Genomic DNA, 19,668 nt, shown 5'->3' on the forward strand with positions numbered 1-19,668 from the left:
TGCAGGGTGGCCGCAGGGTGGCCGGAGGGGACACGTGCCACCCACGAGCTTGGGCTGACGGGGGGCAAGGATGGGAGAGCACAAGGGCTTTAGGTTCCGGCCTTGCTTGCTGGGCAACGGAGAGCAAAGTCCTGCACCGACCTGTGCGGTATAATCTACTCTCAGACTTGGTTTCCACTTTTTTTTTTTTTAAATATTTATTCATTTATGCAGGGGAGGGGAGGGAGAGGAGAGAGAGAATCCCAAGGAGGCTCCAGGGGCGGTCGGCACAGAGCCCGATGCGGGGCTCGAACTCAAGAACCGCGAGATCAGGACCTGAGCCGAAATCAAGAGTCAGAGGCTTACCTGACTGAGCCGCCCAGGTGCCCCCCCCCCAAGATTTTGTTTATTTTTTAAATTTTATTTCTTAATTTTATTTGTATTTTTTTTCAAAAAAAATTTTTAATGTTTATTCATTTTTTTGAGAGAGAGAGAGAGAGAGAGACAGAGCACGAGCGGGGGAGGGGCAGAGAGTGAGGGAGACCCAGAATCTGAAGCAGGCTCCAGGCCCTGAGCTGTCGGCACAGAGCCCGACGCGGGGCTCGAACTCAAGAACCGCGAGATCGTGACCTGAGCCAAAGTCGAATGCTTCACCGACTGAGCCCCCCAGGTGCCCCTCAGACTTGGTTTCTTCATCACCTAGAAAGGAGAGTTGCACAGACCCATAATCCCCTATCCAAACTCCTTGCGGCCACATGCTTTTGGGAATTCACAGCTTACTGGATTCCACAAGGCAACACGGTGCACCCGCCGTGAACCACCTAACACCACCGGCACAGACCGGGCTCCACCCTGTGCTCAAACACGCCAAGTGGGACAAATAAAGACTCCAAACAACCTTCCAGGAGGTCAGGTCAAGTTTTCTACCAACAGAGTTACTAAGATACTTTTGTTTTTCTGGGCTTTGCAGATTTCCAGGGTCGTGATAAGGCCTGGAGGGCCCCCCTCACGGGATTGTTTTAACACCCAAATGAGATATGTGTGTGTGACAATGAAGCCAAGTGCACTTTACAGAGGGCACTCCTCTGGTAGCCTTCCGGAAGCCGCTTGTCTACAGCTGGGAAAATAACCTGGTTCAGAGAATGCATCGAGTGTAGCTGTGGGCACTGGAATGATCCACGGAAGTCTAACCTCTTCCTCATCCGCATTTCTCTCTCTTCAGGGGCCGGGCCCAGGCCGAGTGACGGGCACCCTCACCTTGGAAATCCCTGCTGTACTGTCACCCAGGTGACAAGGTGTGGTCTCCGTGAAGCTGGGACGAGGTCCGCCTTGCAACTGACAGACGTTCCGTTCCTCGCTGCGACAGAGGGCAAAGCTGGCATTGTCTCAACTTCTATGGTCTTTTTTTCCTCTGGGGTTTTTTTTTTTTTTTAATGTTTATTCATTTTTGAGAGACAGAGCGGGCGGGGAGAGAGACTGAGACACAGAATCGGAAGCAGGCTCCAGACCCTGAGCTGTCAGCACAGAGCCCGACACAGGGCTCGAACCCGCGGTCCGCGAGTCGGAGGCTTAACAGGCTGAGCCCCCCAGGCCTCCCGCTTCTGTTCTTGGTGGCTCTTCCACTCAATTCTCATTAACTGGGCCCCTGGCCCTCAGTCCTCCTCTTCATCATACCCTCTTTCCTACCCACAAGTGATGTTAGTAAAGTGTGGACAACGCAGCTCACCATTTCCTCCCTCCCCGTCCCCTGCAAGGCAGGGGGGAACCTTCCCCCGGTCACACATCTGTACCTTTGGCCCTCCCCTTCACGCTCTCTTTGAGATCCTGCTTTGCAATTTCTCTTGTTCTTTTCATCTCTCTGTCTCGTGCGATTCCATCTCTGGAAGTTACAAACAGGCGCAAGCTCTTTCCATCTTAAAAATTAACACTCTCGGGGGTGCCTGGGAGGCTCAGGCGGTTGAGCATCCGACTCTCGATTTCAGCCGGGGTCAGGATCCCAGGGTTGTGGGATCGAGCCCCGTGTTGGGCTCTGCACTGGGGCTGCTCTCTCTCTCTCCCTCTGCCCCTCTCCCCTGCTCTCTCAAATAAAAAAATTTAAAAAAAACAAAAAAACAAAACACTCTTTCTTCGCCAATGTCTTCAAGCCACATTGTGAGCCTTCCGTGTATGGTTAGGCTCTGATAGAGTATAAAGCGGCCGCCTCCACTTTTCCATCTCTTCGCTTCTTTCCATCAATTGCACCCAGACCCCGCAGGCTGACCGCGGCCCCTCCGGCCTAGGTCACCAACGACCACCATCAATCGACTTGTTTCGGGTCTTTGCACCTGTGCCCTGTCCGCCGCCTGAGATCACTGACTGGTCCCTCCTCAGAACCTGCTCCTCCCCTCACGTCAAAAACCCTCCTGGCCTCCTCCTTTTCCCTCTCTGACAATTTCCCCTCTGCCTCTTTTGTGGGCTCTGCTCCGTCTCTCTAACCCTTCGAGCGTGTGGCTGTTCCCCAGGTTTGCCGTTAGGCTCCTTTTCCCACGCTGTCCTCCCACGAGGAAGGCTCCCTGATGCCCCATCTGCTGATGACTGCTGCTTCACACCCCTCCTGCAGTTTCTGACGGAGACACCAGCTCAGCTACCCGAGGGCTCCACCTGGATGTCCCGAAGCTCAAGCCCGGAACTGAACGCCCCGTCTTCCCCAGTCTCCTCCTAGCTTACTCTTTTTTCCTTGCCCCGTACGGGGTGACAGCTGGAGCCCTATGAAAGGCATTGAAAAACTCATCTATGGTGGCAGAAAGCAGATCAGGGATCGTCTGGTGGCAGGGGTGGGTGTTGGGGGGGTAGTAAATATAAGGTAGCACAAGGGAACTTTCTGGAGATGAAGAAAGGTCTCCGATCCTGATTGTGGTATTGGGCATACTGACCAATGGGTATACAGACATATACGTTGGTCAAAATGCAGCGGACTGTACGTTTAACACCAGTGTGTTTTACTGTACGTAAAATATAACCAAACAAACTTGGTGAAAGCAAGCGTCACCCCACTGCCTGGAGAGCCAAGACACATCTCGTACCCCGGCGCAGGGCACTCTGGCTTCTTCTCTTCCCCCCGCCCCTACACACCCGCACACTCCCTGCTCCCAGATCTGAAGTGGGCCTGGCTGTCCCAGGCACCCCGCACTCCGCTAGAGCGCCGGCGACCCCCAGGCCACCGCGCTTCTTCCGGGGCCCAGCGAGCCACATAAAGGCCCGTCCCCCAAACTTTTCGGTTGTACTCCTGCGTTTCTGTCTCCTCCTCCCTCGCTAGGCTGCGGGCGCGACAGCCGGACACGGTGGTCTCCGGGCTCCTGTCTCCTGCGCTTCCCGGCCAGCGGCTCCACCGCGGTAGCGGGACCCTGGGCCTGACCGCGCAGTTCCGCTCCTCCAGTCCTGCAGGGGGCGCTGTGGCACCCTGCCACCTGTCTCCCGGCTCTCGACTCCTCCCGGCGAGCTCCCAGACGCGCACGTTCGCGGCTCCGCCCCTCCTGGCAGCATCCCTCCTTCCCATTGGGCGAGGGCGGGCCGGGCCGTCCAATGGGACGGGGCGTTGGTGCGAGGAGGCGCCGCCATCTTGGGCCGCTGGGTCTTCGCACCGGTCGCTGGCTCCCCGAGGTGGGTGGAAGGTGGGTCGGGTCGCGCCGCCTGCGGTCGCGGGCCTCGCCTCCTCTCGCGCTCCGCTGCGGCCCCACGATGCCGCAGTACCAGACCTGGGAGGAGTTCAGCCGCGCGGCCGAGAAACTCTATCTCGCCGACCCTATGAAAGTAAGTCGCCGGCGGGGCCGCGGGTCAGGATGTCTTCCCTGCCGCCCGCGCGGCCTCCGGAGCTTCTCCAGCCCCCTGGCCGGTGCTGGCGGTGAGCGGAGACGGATTCTCTCCTCCCCGGGGAGCGGCCGGACGGGGTCCTCGCGCGGCCCTGCGCATGCCCTCCTCGCCCCCGGGCCCTCAACCTCCCCGCCGCCTTCGCTGGGTTTACGTGTCTCTCAGGGCAGGGCTCCTCCCCCTGCAGCCGCGGCCCGGGTGCCCTCTTCCGATCTCCTGCAAATAAAACCGGGACGTTTGTCTGTCCCCGCCGAGACACTTGAAAGAGGCCCCCCAGTTGGGAGGCATCCGCACCCCTTAGAATCGTGGTTCTTAACCTTTCGGAGGTCGGTGCCCTCTTGAGTAAGTGAGAGTGCTTGCACCGTTTCCCCAGAACATTAGCGTTTGCAGATGGGTTTAGGGGGCTCGTTCACCACCGCCACAGAAGTCGTAAGTAGATGCCAGAGGTCAGGTCACCGTTAAAGGGCACGGAAGTCCCAGTGGCGGGAAGTTAAGCCTTCGGGTCTTGATTTTTCTTCCGCTGGAGATTTTATTTATTTTGTTGTCATACCCAAAGAGTGTTTAAATAATGGGGCGCCTGGGTGGCTCAGTCGGTTGAGCATCTGACTCTTGATCCCGGCTCAGGTCATGACCTCAGGGTTCGTGAGTTCCAGCCCCGCATCCGGCTCTGTGCTGACAGCTCGGATCCTGGAGCCTGCTTCGGATTCTGTGTCTCCCTCTCTCTGCCCCTCCTCTGCTCATGCTCTGTCTGTCTCTGTCTCTCTCTCAAATATAAAGTAAGACATAAAAATAATAATAAATAGCTCCTTCCTAATTAAAAAGCTTGCTAGGTTTCTAGACCTAGAAAAGTAGCAAGAAGCTGTAAAACAATAAAAAGCCCATTCTTTACAGTAAAAGGTTGCAATGATAAGAGGTGGTGGAACGGGTTAGATGTTTTGGGGGTTGAGTATGTTGTTTATGACCAGATCCCTGGCTCTTCCATTGGTCGACTTCCCTGTGTGCAGGGACGCTGCTTCTCCAGCTCCAGCTGCGGGGACAGTGTGGCCCAGGACTCGTGTCCAGCGGTACCCACAGCTACCAGAGTGTTTGAAAACAGGGCAAAGAACATACACGTTCCCATCAGGAGCCATCATGTTTCAAGAGCAGGGTCGGGAAAATGAAAATAAAATGGTAGTTACAGAGGATTGCTGTGAACACGGCCAGTCTAGAAGAGGCCGGAGGGGGAACCTTTCAGCTCCTCACCCCATAGAAAATCCCAGTGCCCTGGAAACCTCTGCCTCCTCATGACAGCCTTCTGCAGGTGTTTGTTGTTTTATGGGGATGAGGGGAGGAGTGCGGAGGGGGAGCTGGACCAAGTTTTCTTGGGCGCCTTCCAGGTGACAGCCATTCAGGTCCTTCTGCGTGTGATTTATGTGAGTGGTTAAGACCCTCCCTGGAGGGAAACAAACAGTCTTTGATACGGTAGCTGGTTTGCCCGGGGTCTAAGAGGTGAAGCCAAAGTTCGAACCCACTTCTCTAAACCCCGAGTCTGAGCTCTTCCTGCTGGTCTGTGAAGACGAAGAGACGTTTCCTCGGGACTCTGGAGCCGGTCGTGCGGAACCCTCTGTCCTGTTCCACCTGTTGAGCCCGTGAGCACACCCGCCACCTTTAACGTCGCGGGAGACGGTGTTCCCGCTGGACCACGTAACAGCCTCCTAGTCGGTCCTTCTGTGTCTCCGGTCCCTCCTTCATTCACTCAGGCCACACCGTCTGAGACAAACACCGACTTCTCTGTTTCCTGCTTAAAGGGTGTGTTTACACCGATTGCCGGAGAAAGTCCAGGCTCCCCGTCCACAGTCTGACCCTCTCCAGTCTTTCTGGCTTTTCCTCCACTCTGGCGCCCTGACTTTCCAGAATTGTCTTCGTTCGTGCAGCTGCTTCAGCTTCTCTCCTGCCTTCTTCCCTAGAAGCAGAACGGCATGCATTTCCACAGCTGCCTTCAGGAAGCCTTCTTACACCTCCCCTTCCCCCAACTTAAATCACTTGTTTTCCCTTCTAGCATCCCCCCCCCCCCTCCGAGTATGCCTTCGTGGGATTTGATCTGTGCTGTCCTCTGTCTGGTGTTTTGGTTGAACTGATAAGAAAACAAGAACCTGATGGCTTCTTCTTTCTTTGTGGCGTCTGACCTGCTTGTCTTAGGTGCCCCCTAACTTACAAAATGGACCCTCTTACAGTGACTCTCATTTCTCCTCATGAAGCCAGCAAGCATTCTTTTAACAGAGATGACTTTACATAGTTGTCATGCTTTGTACATTGTAAGGTTTCGTTGTGTTTCTGGAAAGCTGATTATCTAAAACATGCAGAACGGAATTAAATAGCCCAATAAATAGAATCGGGTGTCCGAAGATAATCTAGTTGTAATTTACATAAGTGCTTGGTGAGTTCCCTTTTGCCCTTCACCAAAACAAATCTCATGGTGGTGGCCTTTTTGTCCCCCAATCCTGGGAGAGCAGAGAGCATGATGGGAAAGGCTGTAGGTTACAGCTCTTAATACCCCTTTTTATATTGTTTCCAGAATTGTCTTGAGATTTCAGGTTCTACATTGTAACCATTTTAAAAACGTTCCTACTGGGGCGCCTGGGTGGCTCAGTTTGTTAAGCGTCTGACTTCAGCTCAGGGCATGATCTCACGGTTCAGGGGTTCAAGGCCCGAGTCGGGCTCTGCACTGACAGCGTGGACTCTGCTTGGGATCCTCTCTGTCCCTTCCTCTCTCGTGCGCTCTCTCTCTCGTTATTCTTAAAAAAGAATAATGTTAGCAAAGTTGTGAACTCTGTCAGGAGATGCTTTCCTTTAGGTGAGTCATTTTCTTGGCTGTCTAACCGCAGCATGCCGAGCAGTGAAAGGAATTGTGTAGCATGGTGCTCAATGTAGGAATTATTTTGGAAAAGTTGAGGATGGAGACTTCTTTCCAAGACAGAGTTCTGCTTTTCTGTCGTAACACATCGTGTCGTGCCATCATGATAAAGACGTGTTTGTGTCCGAATCCGCCTCCTGAGAGCCTGGAGGAGGGATGGCAGGGACCGCCGCGGCGGGGCTTCCTGAGACGGATTTGGACCCAGACGCCCCGTCTGCTGTTTTTCCCACTGCTTTTCCCATCATTCCTCTGTGGCGGGGTGGTGGGTATTGCAGGGTAGGGAGAACTTTCTCCTCTACCCCCCTTAGGTTTAGTGTTTAAAACTGGGGACCCGCAAATCACCCCGACAAAGGACAGAGTAACAAGAGGAAAAAACCCCGACACGTGTGCACATGAATGTGCACGAGTTCACAAAGCAATGTGACTGAGGAGACAGAATCGGGGCCTCTGACCTGTCTTACCAAGGTCCTAAAGTGTGGGAAGGAGGGTACCCAAAGGAAAGCGGGTTTGGAACTTCCGGGAAGAAGGGTATGCTGTGGGAATGTGTGGTAAATGAGAGTCGTAAGGTTTGCGATGCCCTCTTTTCCCAGTAAGGAAGAGAGGGACACCTTTACTCTTAGAAATTTATGTCGGGGCGCCTGGGGGCTCAGTCGGTTAAGCATCTGCCTTTTGATTTCAGCTCAGGACATGATCTCAATGTTGGTGGGTTTGAGCCCCACGTTGGGCTCCATGCTGACAGCACAGCCTGCTTGGGCTTCTCTCTCTCCCTTGCTCTCTCTGGCCCTCCCCCTCACACGTGCGTGAACGGCTCTCTCAAAATAAATAAACTGGAAAAAAAGAAATTCATGTCACTTTTACAAAGGTTCAGTTATGTCCTGCTTGTAGCCAGAAGGGGCAGAGAGAGCTAATTGCTCTGAGCTAGGGTCAGTCCTTATGCCAGAGTGATAGGTTTGAGGTGGCATGGTGGGGTCCCCTTCAGTAAATAGACCGTCCCCAACTTAACGTTGGTTAAGTTTTCGGTGCTGCAAAAGCAATATAAGTTCAGTAGAAAGCATGCTACGAATTTGAATTTCGATCTTTTCTTGGGCCGGTAATCAGCAGACAACGCTCCCACGAAGCCGGGACCGCCGGTAGCGGGCCATAGCTCTCCATCGGCCACGCCATCAAGAGGATAAACAGCCGGTACGCTCTGAACCCCTCTGTACCCACGCAGGCATCGTTTGCAGTGTGGTGTTTGACAAATTACGTAAGACGTTCAGCATTTTGTTATCAAATAGGCTTGGTGTTAGATAATTTGGCCCAACTGGAGGCTAATGTAAGCGTTCGGAACGTGTTTCAGGTCCGCTAGGCTGTGACGTTTGGTAAGTTAGGTATGTGAAATGCATTTTCGACTTAACGATATGTATTTTTTTAAGATTTTATTTTTAAGTAATCTCTACACCCAGTGTGGGGCTTGAACTCAACAACCTCAAGATCAAGAGTCTACTGAGCCAGCCAAGCGCCCCCTTTCTTAAAAGTGATTTCTACACCCAGCATGGGGTTCGAATTTACAACCCTGAGATCAAGAGTCAGATGCTGTACCGACTAAGCCAGCCAGGCACCCATGATATTTTCAATGTATGATATTTTCATCTGACGGTGGGTTTATTGGGATATGACCCCATCGTAAGTCAAGAAAGGTCTGTGTATCCTAAACCAACTGAACCACCCAGGCGCCCTTAAGAAAGGTCTGTGTATTCTTAATGCCAAACCACCTGAAGAGTCTCCTGGACGTTCCCTGCATGTGGGTGTGTTTTGGGAATTTTCAGTACATCTCTTCCAACTGGCTGCAAGTAAAATACCCGGCTTTTAAAAAAGTCTTTGAGAAACGAATTGTAGCGATAGGAATGGACTGAGATACCTTTTCCGACCTCATTTCGGTAATAGCAAAGATGCTTCTGGGTGTTTTGGCTATTAATTCTAAAAGAGTGCTTTCAGCGTACCTGAAGACTAAGTTATTTTTGAAAAATGCCTTCTGACTTCACTGTTTCTAAATGTGTATTTTTATTTCAGGCACGTGTGGTTCTCAAATATAGGCATTCTGATGGGAGTTTGTGTATTAAAGTAACAGATGATTTAGTTGTAAGTATACATTTTTATTTGTTGCATACTTCCAGACTTGTTGGAATTAATCCTTTTGAAATTACTTACGTAGCATTTATACAGATCGCCTGTTAGGATGCTTACTTTGCATTTTGTTCCAAAGTCAACCTCATTCTAGAAGCTGCCTTTATAGACTTTTGGGGAATAACTTCCTTCCTCAACACAGTATGTCAGGTGTAATTTAATTACTTTCAGACTTGAAGCGAGAGGAGTGTGGAGACCCAAAGTGGACGCTCCTTATGAGCGTGTGAGAAGGTGATGGTATTTGAACACAGGTTCTAGGCTTTATAGTCCACCCTCTCTCCTTCCCCGTCTGCTCTGTCTTGTCACTTGCACACATCCCAGTAATCCCTCCGCCCCCTGCCACCTGCTCCCCACCGGCCACTGCTCCCCACCGCCAGTGGCCGTCTGCTGAGCTTCTCTCCCCTGAGCTACTCTCGTCTGCTGAGCTACTCTGGGTGAGATCCCGTCAGCAGCCCCTCATTTTCAGACCTCATGTTCTCATCAGCTCGCATGTTACCGGACCTCCCTGCTGCTCTGATACAGGAAACCACTCTCCGGTGGGAATTATTTTGGCATCTGTTGTTCCATTTTATTTTTTTTTCTCTCTTCTCTGTTTCATTCCTCTTTGTAATAAATATTGGTTTCTCCAGGATTCTGTCCTTGGCCATCTTTCCATACTGCTTCTGGAGCGGTCCGTTCAGCCACGGAGCCCAGGACTGCCTGGGTCTAGGCCTGTCTCCAGATTTGTACATTTAGCTCATGCTTTTCTCCTGACTTGCCGCCCAGCTCTCTGTTGAGCATCCTCGCGTCGGTGCTTCTCGGAATTAGCCCATCTAGAGTGGAACCAGACTGCCACCTCCCGTTTCCTGGCCTTGGTTGGTTACACTCTCACCCACCTGCTCGGAAACCCTAGGATCACGTCAGGCTCCCTCCTTTCCCGTCCTCACCTGCACTGTTCTGCACTCGAAGAGCGTGTATTTTGATCCTCTCACGTGCCCACGTGCTCGCCCGGGCCTTCGGGAATGACCGGCCCGAGCGCCCTCGTCTCAGGTCCTGCCACGAGGGCCCCGTCTTCGCTCTCCTCCCCTCAGTTCAGGGTGTCGTCCTCACCTGGCGAGCCTGCCAGACCGGTCTCCTGACTGTGTGCCTGCCGCCAGTTCATCCTCAGTGGTCCCGAGGGACTTCTGCAAACGCACATTTGCTCATTAGGACCCTGCCGAGAAACCTTAGTGCCTTCCCCATCGCTGCTCGCGTGGCCGCAGCCTCGTGTCCCCTCCACCCTTCGCCTTTTCTGTTACCTGGGGGCTCCTGGGACCTGTGGGCTGTCGTGAGCTTTCCCACTTCTCCGTGCTTCGGAGGGATCTGTGTCCGTGTCTGCAGCTCTGAATCCCACCCCCGCCCCAGTGTGGCAAGACTGATGCTTCTCTTCCCAGACCCAGCTCAGAGGGTTGCTTCCCTCCAGCTTTTCTTTCTCACTCTCTTTGTCCTGTATCGTCATTGTTTCATCATATTTGTCTTTGTAGTAGATTGTGGGCTTCTGAGAGAACAGGGAGCAGAGAATTCTTACCTGTGTTGCTAGTGGTTAGCATGATGTCTTGACCCGGAGGGTACTTAGCGAGCAGGCGTTTATTTTCCATTACTGTTTTCGTAAGGTTTAGTTTTTTAAGTTCTCTCTACGCCCAACGCGGGGCTCGAATTCACAACGCCAAGATCAAGAGTCGCTCGCTCCATTGACTGAGCCAGCCGGGCGCCCCGGTAAACATGTTTTTCGTAGGTTAGTTCTTTTAAACATCTTATAGTGACTGGAAATCACTTTTTGTCTCCGGTTACGTATTATACTTTTGCATCGTATATTTGTGTTGAAGGTCCCATTGTCGGGTTGCACAAATTCAGACTTTGGGTGACCACCACGTGTTCCGGGAACCGCTTAAGTTGGGTGAGGTCACTGGAAACGTGAGACAGGACAAGTAAGCGGAGGTGCAGTCGGTCAGACCTGGAATCAAGGTGTTCGAATCCTAGCTCGGCCCTTTCCCGGCCCTTCAGCCTTGGAGAGGTTTGGGCCAAAAGTTTGGTTTTCCGAGCCTCAGTTTCCTGACCTGGAAGCGCCCCGGCGGCGGTCACTTACCTGACTGGGGTGTGGCCGTAAGCCACCTGTGGGGAAGGACGCGGCTCTGCCCCGCCTCTTCTCGGGCCGCACGCATGTCCCTGAGCCTGGAGCGTTCACTCTGAGTATCGTTTCCCTGTGACGGGCACGGAGTGGAAACTGCTGCGTTCTGTGTTTAAAACAGCAAACAACACAGAACTGATGTTCACACAAATTGAGGACCTTCCGCCTCTGGTCGTGATTCTGCCTGGTTCAGGACTCCCGGGTGGCAGTTTTGGGGAGGACTTGATGCATCACTCCTGTGATTCCTGTGACCAGATCGAAATACAGTCTTTTGTTTCTTTGTTAAAATTGCTGAGAGTCCGTGTTTGGAAGGAAGCAGACACAGTTGAACCCGTTCTCCTGAACAGTAGATCTGGGAATCCGCTCCAGCGGTAAAAATCTGGTCTCTACTCACCCTTGAAACAAGTTTGCGCACCTCCCTTGCTAATGCGTTTTAATAGTTAACGGTCCCTTCGCAAACTCAGCCTTGGGCTACATTTATTGTTGTCCCCATGTGGCTTTGACTTTTCTATAATCCCATTTGTGCATCGGTTTTTCCTCCTCCCATGACTGATTTAAACATCTTCTATGAATCTGAAATCTTTTTTGTGAGACCGGAGGGACAAGGCAGATCCATTCGCCCTCACGGCCTCATCACGAGATTGTCACACATCCCACGATGTGCGAGCAAACATTTTCAGTAAGTGATTTTGGAGGGCAGAGTGGATTCAGACCATTTGGGGATGGTAAGATCGAACTGTAGATTACTTACGTTGATGAACATTATTGCAGGATCGTTCATTCCCTTTGTTTAAGGCTCATGTGAACCCTTCAGATGGGCCGGAGAAAAATGGACCTATTATTACAAAATGAGGGAAAGAGCTGCCAGCTGAAATTTGATATTTTTGAAGACTGTGGAAAAATGGTATTTGAGAGACCTCCGGCAGGCCTTAAGTACCTGCCTGGTGAACAGTGTAACTTACAGCAGAGAAGAATTTGGTTTGGATCAAACATCGTACATCCCTTCGGCACATCAAGGTTGGACAGATTTATGCGGTTTAGTTGAGGCAGTGACCAGCTGTGAGCAAGTGATGCTGGATTTTCTCTTAAATTCTCATTACTGCCTCCTCCCCATCTCCCATTTGCGGTGGGAAAAGGGATCCTGATCCTGCTATGCTTTCCCCAGTATAACTCCATTATTTATGACCAGATCCCAGGGGAAAAGAAGCTGATTCCAATCCTTGAGTCCTCATCAGACCCCACAGCAGGATTTAGCTTATTACTTAATTGGTCATTTTTGAGACACCTCTGATAGAGTTCATTTCATTTTTTTAATTTACAGCAGTGGAGTTGGGAATACTGTAAGATACTAAAGGAATGTAATTGCTGGGGTCTTAAAAACCTGAGTGTATTGGGACGCCTGGGTGGCTCAGTCTGTTACAGCTTCCGACTTGGGCTCAGGTCATGATCTCCTGGTTTGTGAGTTCGAGCCCCGCGGTCGGCTCTGTGCTGACAGCTCAGAGCCTGGAGCCTGCTTCAGATTCTCTGTCTGTCTCTCTCTCTCTCAAAAATAAATAAACATTAGAAAAAGAAAGAAATGATTGTATTTGCCTTAGTATGACCTCTGGAGCGAATGGGATAAAATGTGGTAGGAAAGACTCAGGTTTGTACCCAATCCTACATTTGCTACATTGTTAATCCAGTTTTAAGAGTTAATGTGCGAGTTAATGTGCGCTTTTGAAATTTCTGACAGTGTTTGGTGTATAGAACAGACCAAGCCCAAGATGTCAAGAAGATTGAGAAATTCCACAGTCAACTAATGCGACTCATGGTAGCCAAGGAATCCCGCAGCGTTGCCATGGAAACAGACTGAATGGTTTGGAAGGAAGATGACCCTTCTTTGGAAGTAAATATCTTTTGAATTTGAAAACAGTGTCGGGAGAGAAAATATGTAACTAAGTGGGCTCTTCAGAAGCAGGACATCGTTTTTTGTACTTTTTTTGTAATGTTTGCGTTAGAGAGCTAGGAGTGTAAATGCTTTCGGGTAGAAAGCCTTTATTTATTTTTGGAAATCGAACAGGAAATGCATCTATGTTGGAAACTTTTTGCAGATCGATGTTGGGCGAAATACATAATTATTCCATGGTTAAGTTTGTATCCGTAATTTGAAAATGAGCTGTCAATAAAAGCCCATTCTTCCTTAAATTTAGTGAATCTGTCTTTAAAAGAAAATGAACCGTACACATTTTGCTGCATTGATAGGTTTCTTTTGGAGCATAACGATTGTGTCGTTGAGGACCCACCACCGTCGGGTACGGTGAGTGGAATTCTGTGCACAGCAGCAGCCTGTCTGTGGGCGAGGCGTCTCAGCTGTGTCTCCAAGTGATCATGGAACCAAGTGTGCTTGACCTAAAACGTTGCGGCTTTAGCCTGCAGTTTTTACCATAAAGGATTTGTAGTATCATTCGCTTGTTGAGCAGATATTTGCTTTGAATCCAGCTTTCGGTGCCCGAGAACAACCGCAGTTCCTTCAAGCGCACGGTCACTGCTGTACTGAGACCACCGTATTCCAGAAGGCCTTGCCACGCGTTTCCCGTCTGTGTTTTCTCAGAAGGGCTAACGATGTGACCCGTGAAGTCTGCGGGTGTCTGCGCCACCGCTGCCCGTCTCTCCCTTCACCAGGATGTTGTGTGACTGTCACGATGTTATGTTGTCCGCTGAACCAGAAGTATGAGGTTATTTGATACCCATCGTATAATTGTAACCCGAGTTTCACCACCTAAATGTTCGCGTGTTGCTTCCTATGTTAAAATATTTTTTGTTAGGAATTTGTCGTGTCGAACAACATTTTAACCTGGGAAATTCCGTCAGCCGTATGACTTTTTTCATGTTTCCGAGAAGTCTATAAAATATTATATGGATGTATGTTGTCTCTAGAAGTTTTTAACTTCTCAAGAATTTATTGATTTCTTGACTGGCATATACTATATTCATTTAGTCTAAAATAAGCCTAGTGATACTGTAAGTAATTTTTTTTTGTCTGTCAGTGCCTTTTATTACATGGCTTTCTGTGAAGATCTGTGTCGATGGCAAGGTGGTTTTCTTGGTTAAGAAAAGTAACATCAAATAGTAAAGGATATTTTGGGTTTGTGGTACCCCCGCCGCCTAGAACGAATGGGGTCGCTGGAGGATTTTTTGGATCTTTTTTCTCTCATTTACACCTTCCACTTCTTAACGGTACTTCGTAAAAATAACCTGGAAGGGACAGACTGGGATTCGGGGTCCTGGGGTCCTCGTAGCTCAGAGCAGAGGGCGCACGCCCGCCAGACTCCCTGGCCTCCAGTCTTGGCCCCACTGCTCGCCGACCCTGGTCTCAGGATGCTTCGGACACCGGGCTCGCAGGTGCTCCTGGGACTTGACGAGGGCTGAATGGCGTCACCTCTTTCAAGCCCTCAGCGCAGTCCCCGCAGCGGAAAGCTCCGTCACAAGAGCTGTCGGCAGGAGGACAGTTCTCAGGGAAAGGGTATGGCCAGCCTTTAGTTTTATTTCGTAATTTTAATTGAAGGATTCTCTAGAGACAGCATCTGCCTTTTCTGCCGAGAGCTGTGTCTATTATTAAACGCTGCTTCTGGCAGTTGGGAAGTGAGACAGGACTGCCCGCAACAGAGCGTGTTCTTCTGTGGGGAGAAGCCGAAATCCTCGAACCTAAAACTTGTGTTTATTTGTCCCTACACAAAATAAAGTTATTAGGAGAATCCCTTGGTAAACGTTTTGCATTTCTTAAACACTACATAAACAACAAAACAGCAAACATCGTACGTTCTGAAAACAGTGCCGTATCCTTCGTTGTTCGTTTTTTGTTGTTTTTTTAATCATGAAGTGTTTCTAGACGCTGTAATCCGGCTTCCGGGGACGAATTTTCAGCACCTTGTCGGTGGCGTGTTTGATCCAACACTGCTGACGCTAAGACAAGCCAGGAGAAGTCACCGTGGTGATTGAGATTCCAGATGTAGTTAGCAGGTCAGATCGTTGCATTTCGTGTTTCTCTGACAAAGGCCCCCTCTCTGCACCTTGTGAAGTGTTGCTGGTCGGCCACACGTGTTCTCTGCCGTCAAGGGTTGGCTTCTCCCCCTTGGGCCTCCTGGCCGGCCAACCTTTTGTCTTAAAAATAATCTTTCTCAGCCACAGCTTTTAAGTCACTGATGAGACGCGGGATTGGCAGAATTTTACAGTCGATACCGCCTGCTGCCCTTAGAAATACCTAACGTTAACAACCGCCAGGTGGGCATGGCCTTCACAGTATTCTAAAACCAGTTCAAAATGAGACATGTGAAATTAGTTGCCCAGGAGCAGGAAGAGGTCCCGTCCTTCCCGCGTAGTGAAAATGAACCTAAAAACCAGATCCCTGTATTTACTGCGCCCCTACCGTGCAACCTAGTAAAACCCGTCTTGTGGTAATGGCAGTAGCGTCGTAGTTCGTAGTATTTCTCTTCGAGACGCAAGGAAAACGTTCCCCTGGTACTGCGGTTAAGATTTATGAGAGCGGAAGAGAGTCCCAAGTATGGCATCCCTCTTGCGCTAGTTGGGGGGCGCCTGGCTGGCAGAGGAGAGTGCGGATCTTGGTCTCGGGGCCGTGAGTTTGAGCCCCGCGTTGGGGGTAGAGGTTACTAAAAAACAGGGGCACCTGGATGGCTCGGTTGGTTGAGTGTCCGACTTTGGCTCAGGTCAGATCTCATGGTTTGTGAGTTCAAGCCCCCATGTCAGGCTGTGTGCTCAGAGCCTGGAGCCTGCTTTGGAGTCTGTCTGCCTGTCTGTCTCGCTCTGCCTCTACCCTGCTCGTGCTCTGTCTCTGTCCATCAAAAATAAACATACATTAAAAAATTAAAAAAAAATAAAAGTGCTGGTTGGGCTGGTTCCCGATGAGGCGGAGCTGAGTGCGTGGAACAGCTGTTTGAGGACCGTGAAAGGAAACCGGTGGATTAGGGGAGATCAGAGTTTGAAGTACCACTGAGCCAGCGGTGAGTCCTTTCTCCCCTTCTGGTATCCCCCAGCCTGAACTCGGCACACTGAGAACCTAGAAGTGAGTCCTGGGGCGCAGACGGGACCTCAAGCCCTCTCGGTCTGGCTCAAGGAGGAGAAGGGTAACTCCTACTACGCCCAAGAGAGTGTAGAAATCCTTTGTTTTGGTTTTTTCCGCTTGTTTTGTGTTCCCTTACAACCCTCCCCCCAGGCAATCCCAGGATGGTCGGGGCATCAACCATAGCTGTATTTCCGAGAGGGTAAGAGCCAGTCTCCACTGCATTTTTCTCTGCCCTCCATCTACTTGGCCTGGGTGTAAACACCGTGGCGAAAGTAGTCTAGTGGCCGGAGAACGAGAAATAGAAGGAACCAGAAAGTACCAGAAGTCACAGAGAGGAAGAATTCAGAAAGTGACCTGGTGAATTGTTTGTGAACTCCTGGGTCCACTGCCAGCCTGCACATATGTATGATCAGATCCTTTTCAGGAGACCAGAGACTCCGCCTGAACTAATAAAGAGACCACCACCCAAATCCCAGACGGGCCACTGGGAGGCATTCACATGCAGTAGGTCCAAAAAGCACTGCAAAGATTTTGAAAGTTGAACTGATATTCCCACTTGCCTTCTGAAGGCTAGGATTCCAGTGTCCGATCAGCTGTCAAAACATTTGCCTGATCTTATACACATGAAACTAACGTTTTATGTCAGTTACGCCGGAATTAAACAAATAAACCTTTGCCTGCAACCTAACCAGGTTGACTGCCTGCTGAAAGAAAAACCTGGTATTTTCCGTAGGATTTAAACAAGACCCAGTTTGATGATGTTCGGAATGTCAAGGAAACCATCCAGAATTACCTGGCATACCAGGAAACGGGGAGAAATCTCAACTCTCAGAAAAAGACCATCCGGAGATGCTAGCACTGAGCTATCACAGATGTTGGGATTATTTGACAAAGACATTAAAGCAACTATTACAAAAGTGTCCCAGCAAGTAATCAGGAATAGTCTTGTAGCCAATGAAAAAACCCGAATCACAGCAAAGAAATAGAAGATAGTTATGTATGTATGGAAGAACGAAGTGGAAATTTCAGAACTGAAATACACAGTAACCAAAATTAACTCCCAGAATGGTCTTTAGTGTAATGGAGGAAAGAACAAACTTGGAGATAAACCAAGAGAATTTAATCTGAAGAACAGAAAAAGATTGGGAGACAGCAACGACACGAGCAGAGCTTCAGAGATCTGCAGGACGATAATACAGGGTCTGACATTTGTGCCTTCAGAATCCCAGGAAGAGAGAAGAAAGCATGAAATATTTGGAGAAATACTGGCTAGAAAATTTCACTCAAATTTGGTGAAAAACTTAAACCAATAGATTCAGGAAACTCAGAGACCCATGCCCCAACAAGTACATTTTAATATCAAAAGATAGGTCCTAAGAGCTTTAGAACATTGCCAAGAGAAATTAAGATTTAAATGAGTGAGCTATTGCATTCACGTGTCAGAGGAATCCGTATTGTCAAAGTGTCATTTTTCCCTAAATTGATCTATACTTCCATTGTATCTCTTGTATCTCTAGTTAAAATCCCAGTAGGCTTTTTTGTAGAAATTGATACTCTGATCTGAAATTCACATGGAAAAGCGGAGGACCTGGTCGAGAATAGGGAACAGACCCACACACACGTGGATAACTGATATGTTATAGAAATGCAAAAACGACTCATGGAGAAAGGACAGTCTGTTCAACAAATGGTGCTGAGATTATTAGATATTTGTTTTGGATTTTATTATGTAATCCATACCCAACATGGGGCTCAAACTCAACAACCCCAAGATCAAGAATTGCACGTTCCACCAACTGAGCCAGCCAAGTGCCCTGCAAATGTAAACTTTGGCCTCTGCCTTGTACCATACACAAATATTAATTTAAGATGAACCACAGGGGAACCTGGGTGGCTTAGTCAGTTGGGCATCTAACCCTTGATCTCAACTCAGGTCTTGATCTCAAGGTCGTGGGTTCGGGCCCCACATTGGGCTCTGCTCTGGGCATGGAGACAACTGAAAGGAAAGTATTTTAAAAATTTAAAATGAACTATGGATCTAAATATAAAGCCATAAAACTTCTAGAAGAAAACGAGGATTTTTGTGACCTTGGTTAGGCAAACATTTCTTAATCTGTATGCAGCCTATAAAAAAAAAAATTAAAATCTTCTGTTCTTCCAGAGTCACTGTTAAGACAATGACAAGCCACGTATCAGAAAAAATTATCTGTGAGGCTCCTAGGTGGCTCAGTTGGTTAAACATCTGTTTCTTGGTTTCAGCCCAGGTCATGATCTCATGGTTCGTGGGATTGAGTCCCATATCAGGCTCTGCACTGTCAGCAGAGTCTGCTTAGGATTCTGTCTCTCCCTCTCTGCGCCTCCTCCACTCATGCACTCACTCGCTCTCTCAAAATAAATAAACTGGAAAAAAAATTATTTGCAAAGCATATATATATATAATATATATATAAGAACTCTCACATTGAAAACTCAATAACCGCCCCCCCCCAAAAGAAAGTACACAAAAGATTTGCACAAACACTTCACTGGAGAAAATGTACAGATGCCCAAAAGCTCATGAAAAGATGTTCAACATCATTAGTTGCCATTTAAAATCAAGTTTAGGGGCGCCTGGGTGGCGCAGTCGGTTAAGCGTCCGATTTCAGCCAGGTCACGATCTCGTGGTCCGTGAGTTCGAGCCCCGCGTCAGGCTCTGGGCTGATGGCTCAGATCCTGGAGCCTGTTTCCGATTCTGTGTCTCCCTCTCTCTCTGCCCCTCCCCCGTTCATGCTCTGTCTCTCTCTGTCCCAAAAAAAAAAAATAAATAAACGTTGAAAAAAAAATTTTTTTTAAATAAATAAAATCAAGTTTAAAAATAAGAAGCAATCAGAATTCTCACGCAGCTGTTCGGAATGTAACCTGATTCAGCCATTTGGAAAACAGGCAGTTTCTTTTAAAATTATGCATACATTTACCACACAAAGGCCTGTATGTGATATTATTTTAAAGTAGTCTCGGGGCGCCTGGGTGGCGCAGTCGGTTAAGCGTCCAACTTCAGCCAGGTCACGATCTCGCGGTCCGGGAGTTCGAGCCCCACATCAGGCTCTGGGCTGATGGCTCAGAGCCTGGAGCCTGTTTCCGATTCTGTGTCTCCTCTCTCTGCCCCTCCCCCGTTCATGTTCTGTCTCTCTCTGTCGGAAAAATAAATAAAAAAACATTGAAAAAAAAAATTTTATAAAGTAGTCTCTACACCTAACATGGGGCTCAAACTCACAACCCCGAGATCAGAACTCGCATGTTCTATGGACTGAACCAGCCGGGCGCCCCAACTTATACATGAATATTGATAGCGGCTTTATTCACTAATAGCCCCAAACTGGGAACAACCGAAAAGTCCATCAACAAGTCCGGTTACTGGATAAACAAGTTGTGGCACATGCACACGTGGCCATACCACTCAGCAATGAAAAGGAATAAACTGTCAACACACACAACAACATGGGTGAATCTCAAAATAATTATGCTGAGTCAAAGGAACCAGATGTGCAAGAGTTCCATACCGAATGATTTAACTTAGGTAGATTTCTGGAAACTGCAAAA

The 19,668-nt window shown here is 49.3% G+C and overlaps 1 protein-coding gene across 3 annotated transcripts; it reads left to right on the forward strand.

The window, feature by feature from the left end:
- The first annotated feature begins 3,566 nt into the window (after positions 1 to 3,566).
- On the forward strand, positions 3,567 to 14,761 carry SRP9 (signal recognition particle 9). 3 transcript variants are annotated; one of them, XM_047848181.1, is made up of 4 exons: positions 3,567 to 3,768; positions 8,771 to 8,839; positions 12,763 to 12,915; positions 13,272 to 14,761. In XM_047848181.1, the coding sequence occupies exons 1-3, from the start codon at positions 3,697 to 3,699 to the stop codon at positions 12,880 to 12,882; spliced, it is 261 nt and encodes an 86-aa protein (XP_047704137.1). In that variant the 5' UTR covers positions 3,567 to 3,696; the 3' UTR covers positions 12,883 to 12,915; positions 13,272 to 14,761. The 3 variants fall into 3 exon arrangements, with proteins under 3 accessions (XP_047704137.1, XP_047704138.1, XP_047704136.1); XM_047848182.1 differs by having other exon boundaries at positions 13,509 to 14,761; XM_047848180.1 differs by lacking the exon at positions 13,272 to 14,761 and having other exon boundaries at positions 12,763 to 13,214.
- Positions 14,762 to 19,668: the final 4,907 nt, after the last annotated feature.

The sequence above is a fragment of the Prionailurus viverrinus genome, unplaced genomic scaffold (assembly GCF_022837055.1).
Source record: "Prionailurus viverrinus isolate Anna unplaced genomic scaffold, UM_Priviv_1.0 scaffold_53, whole genome shotgun sequence".
Taxonomy (NCBI): Eukaryota; Metazoa; Chordata; class Mammalia; order Carnivora; family Felidae; genus Prionailurus; species Prionailurus viverrinus.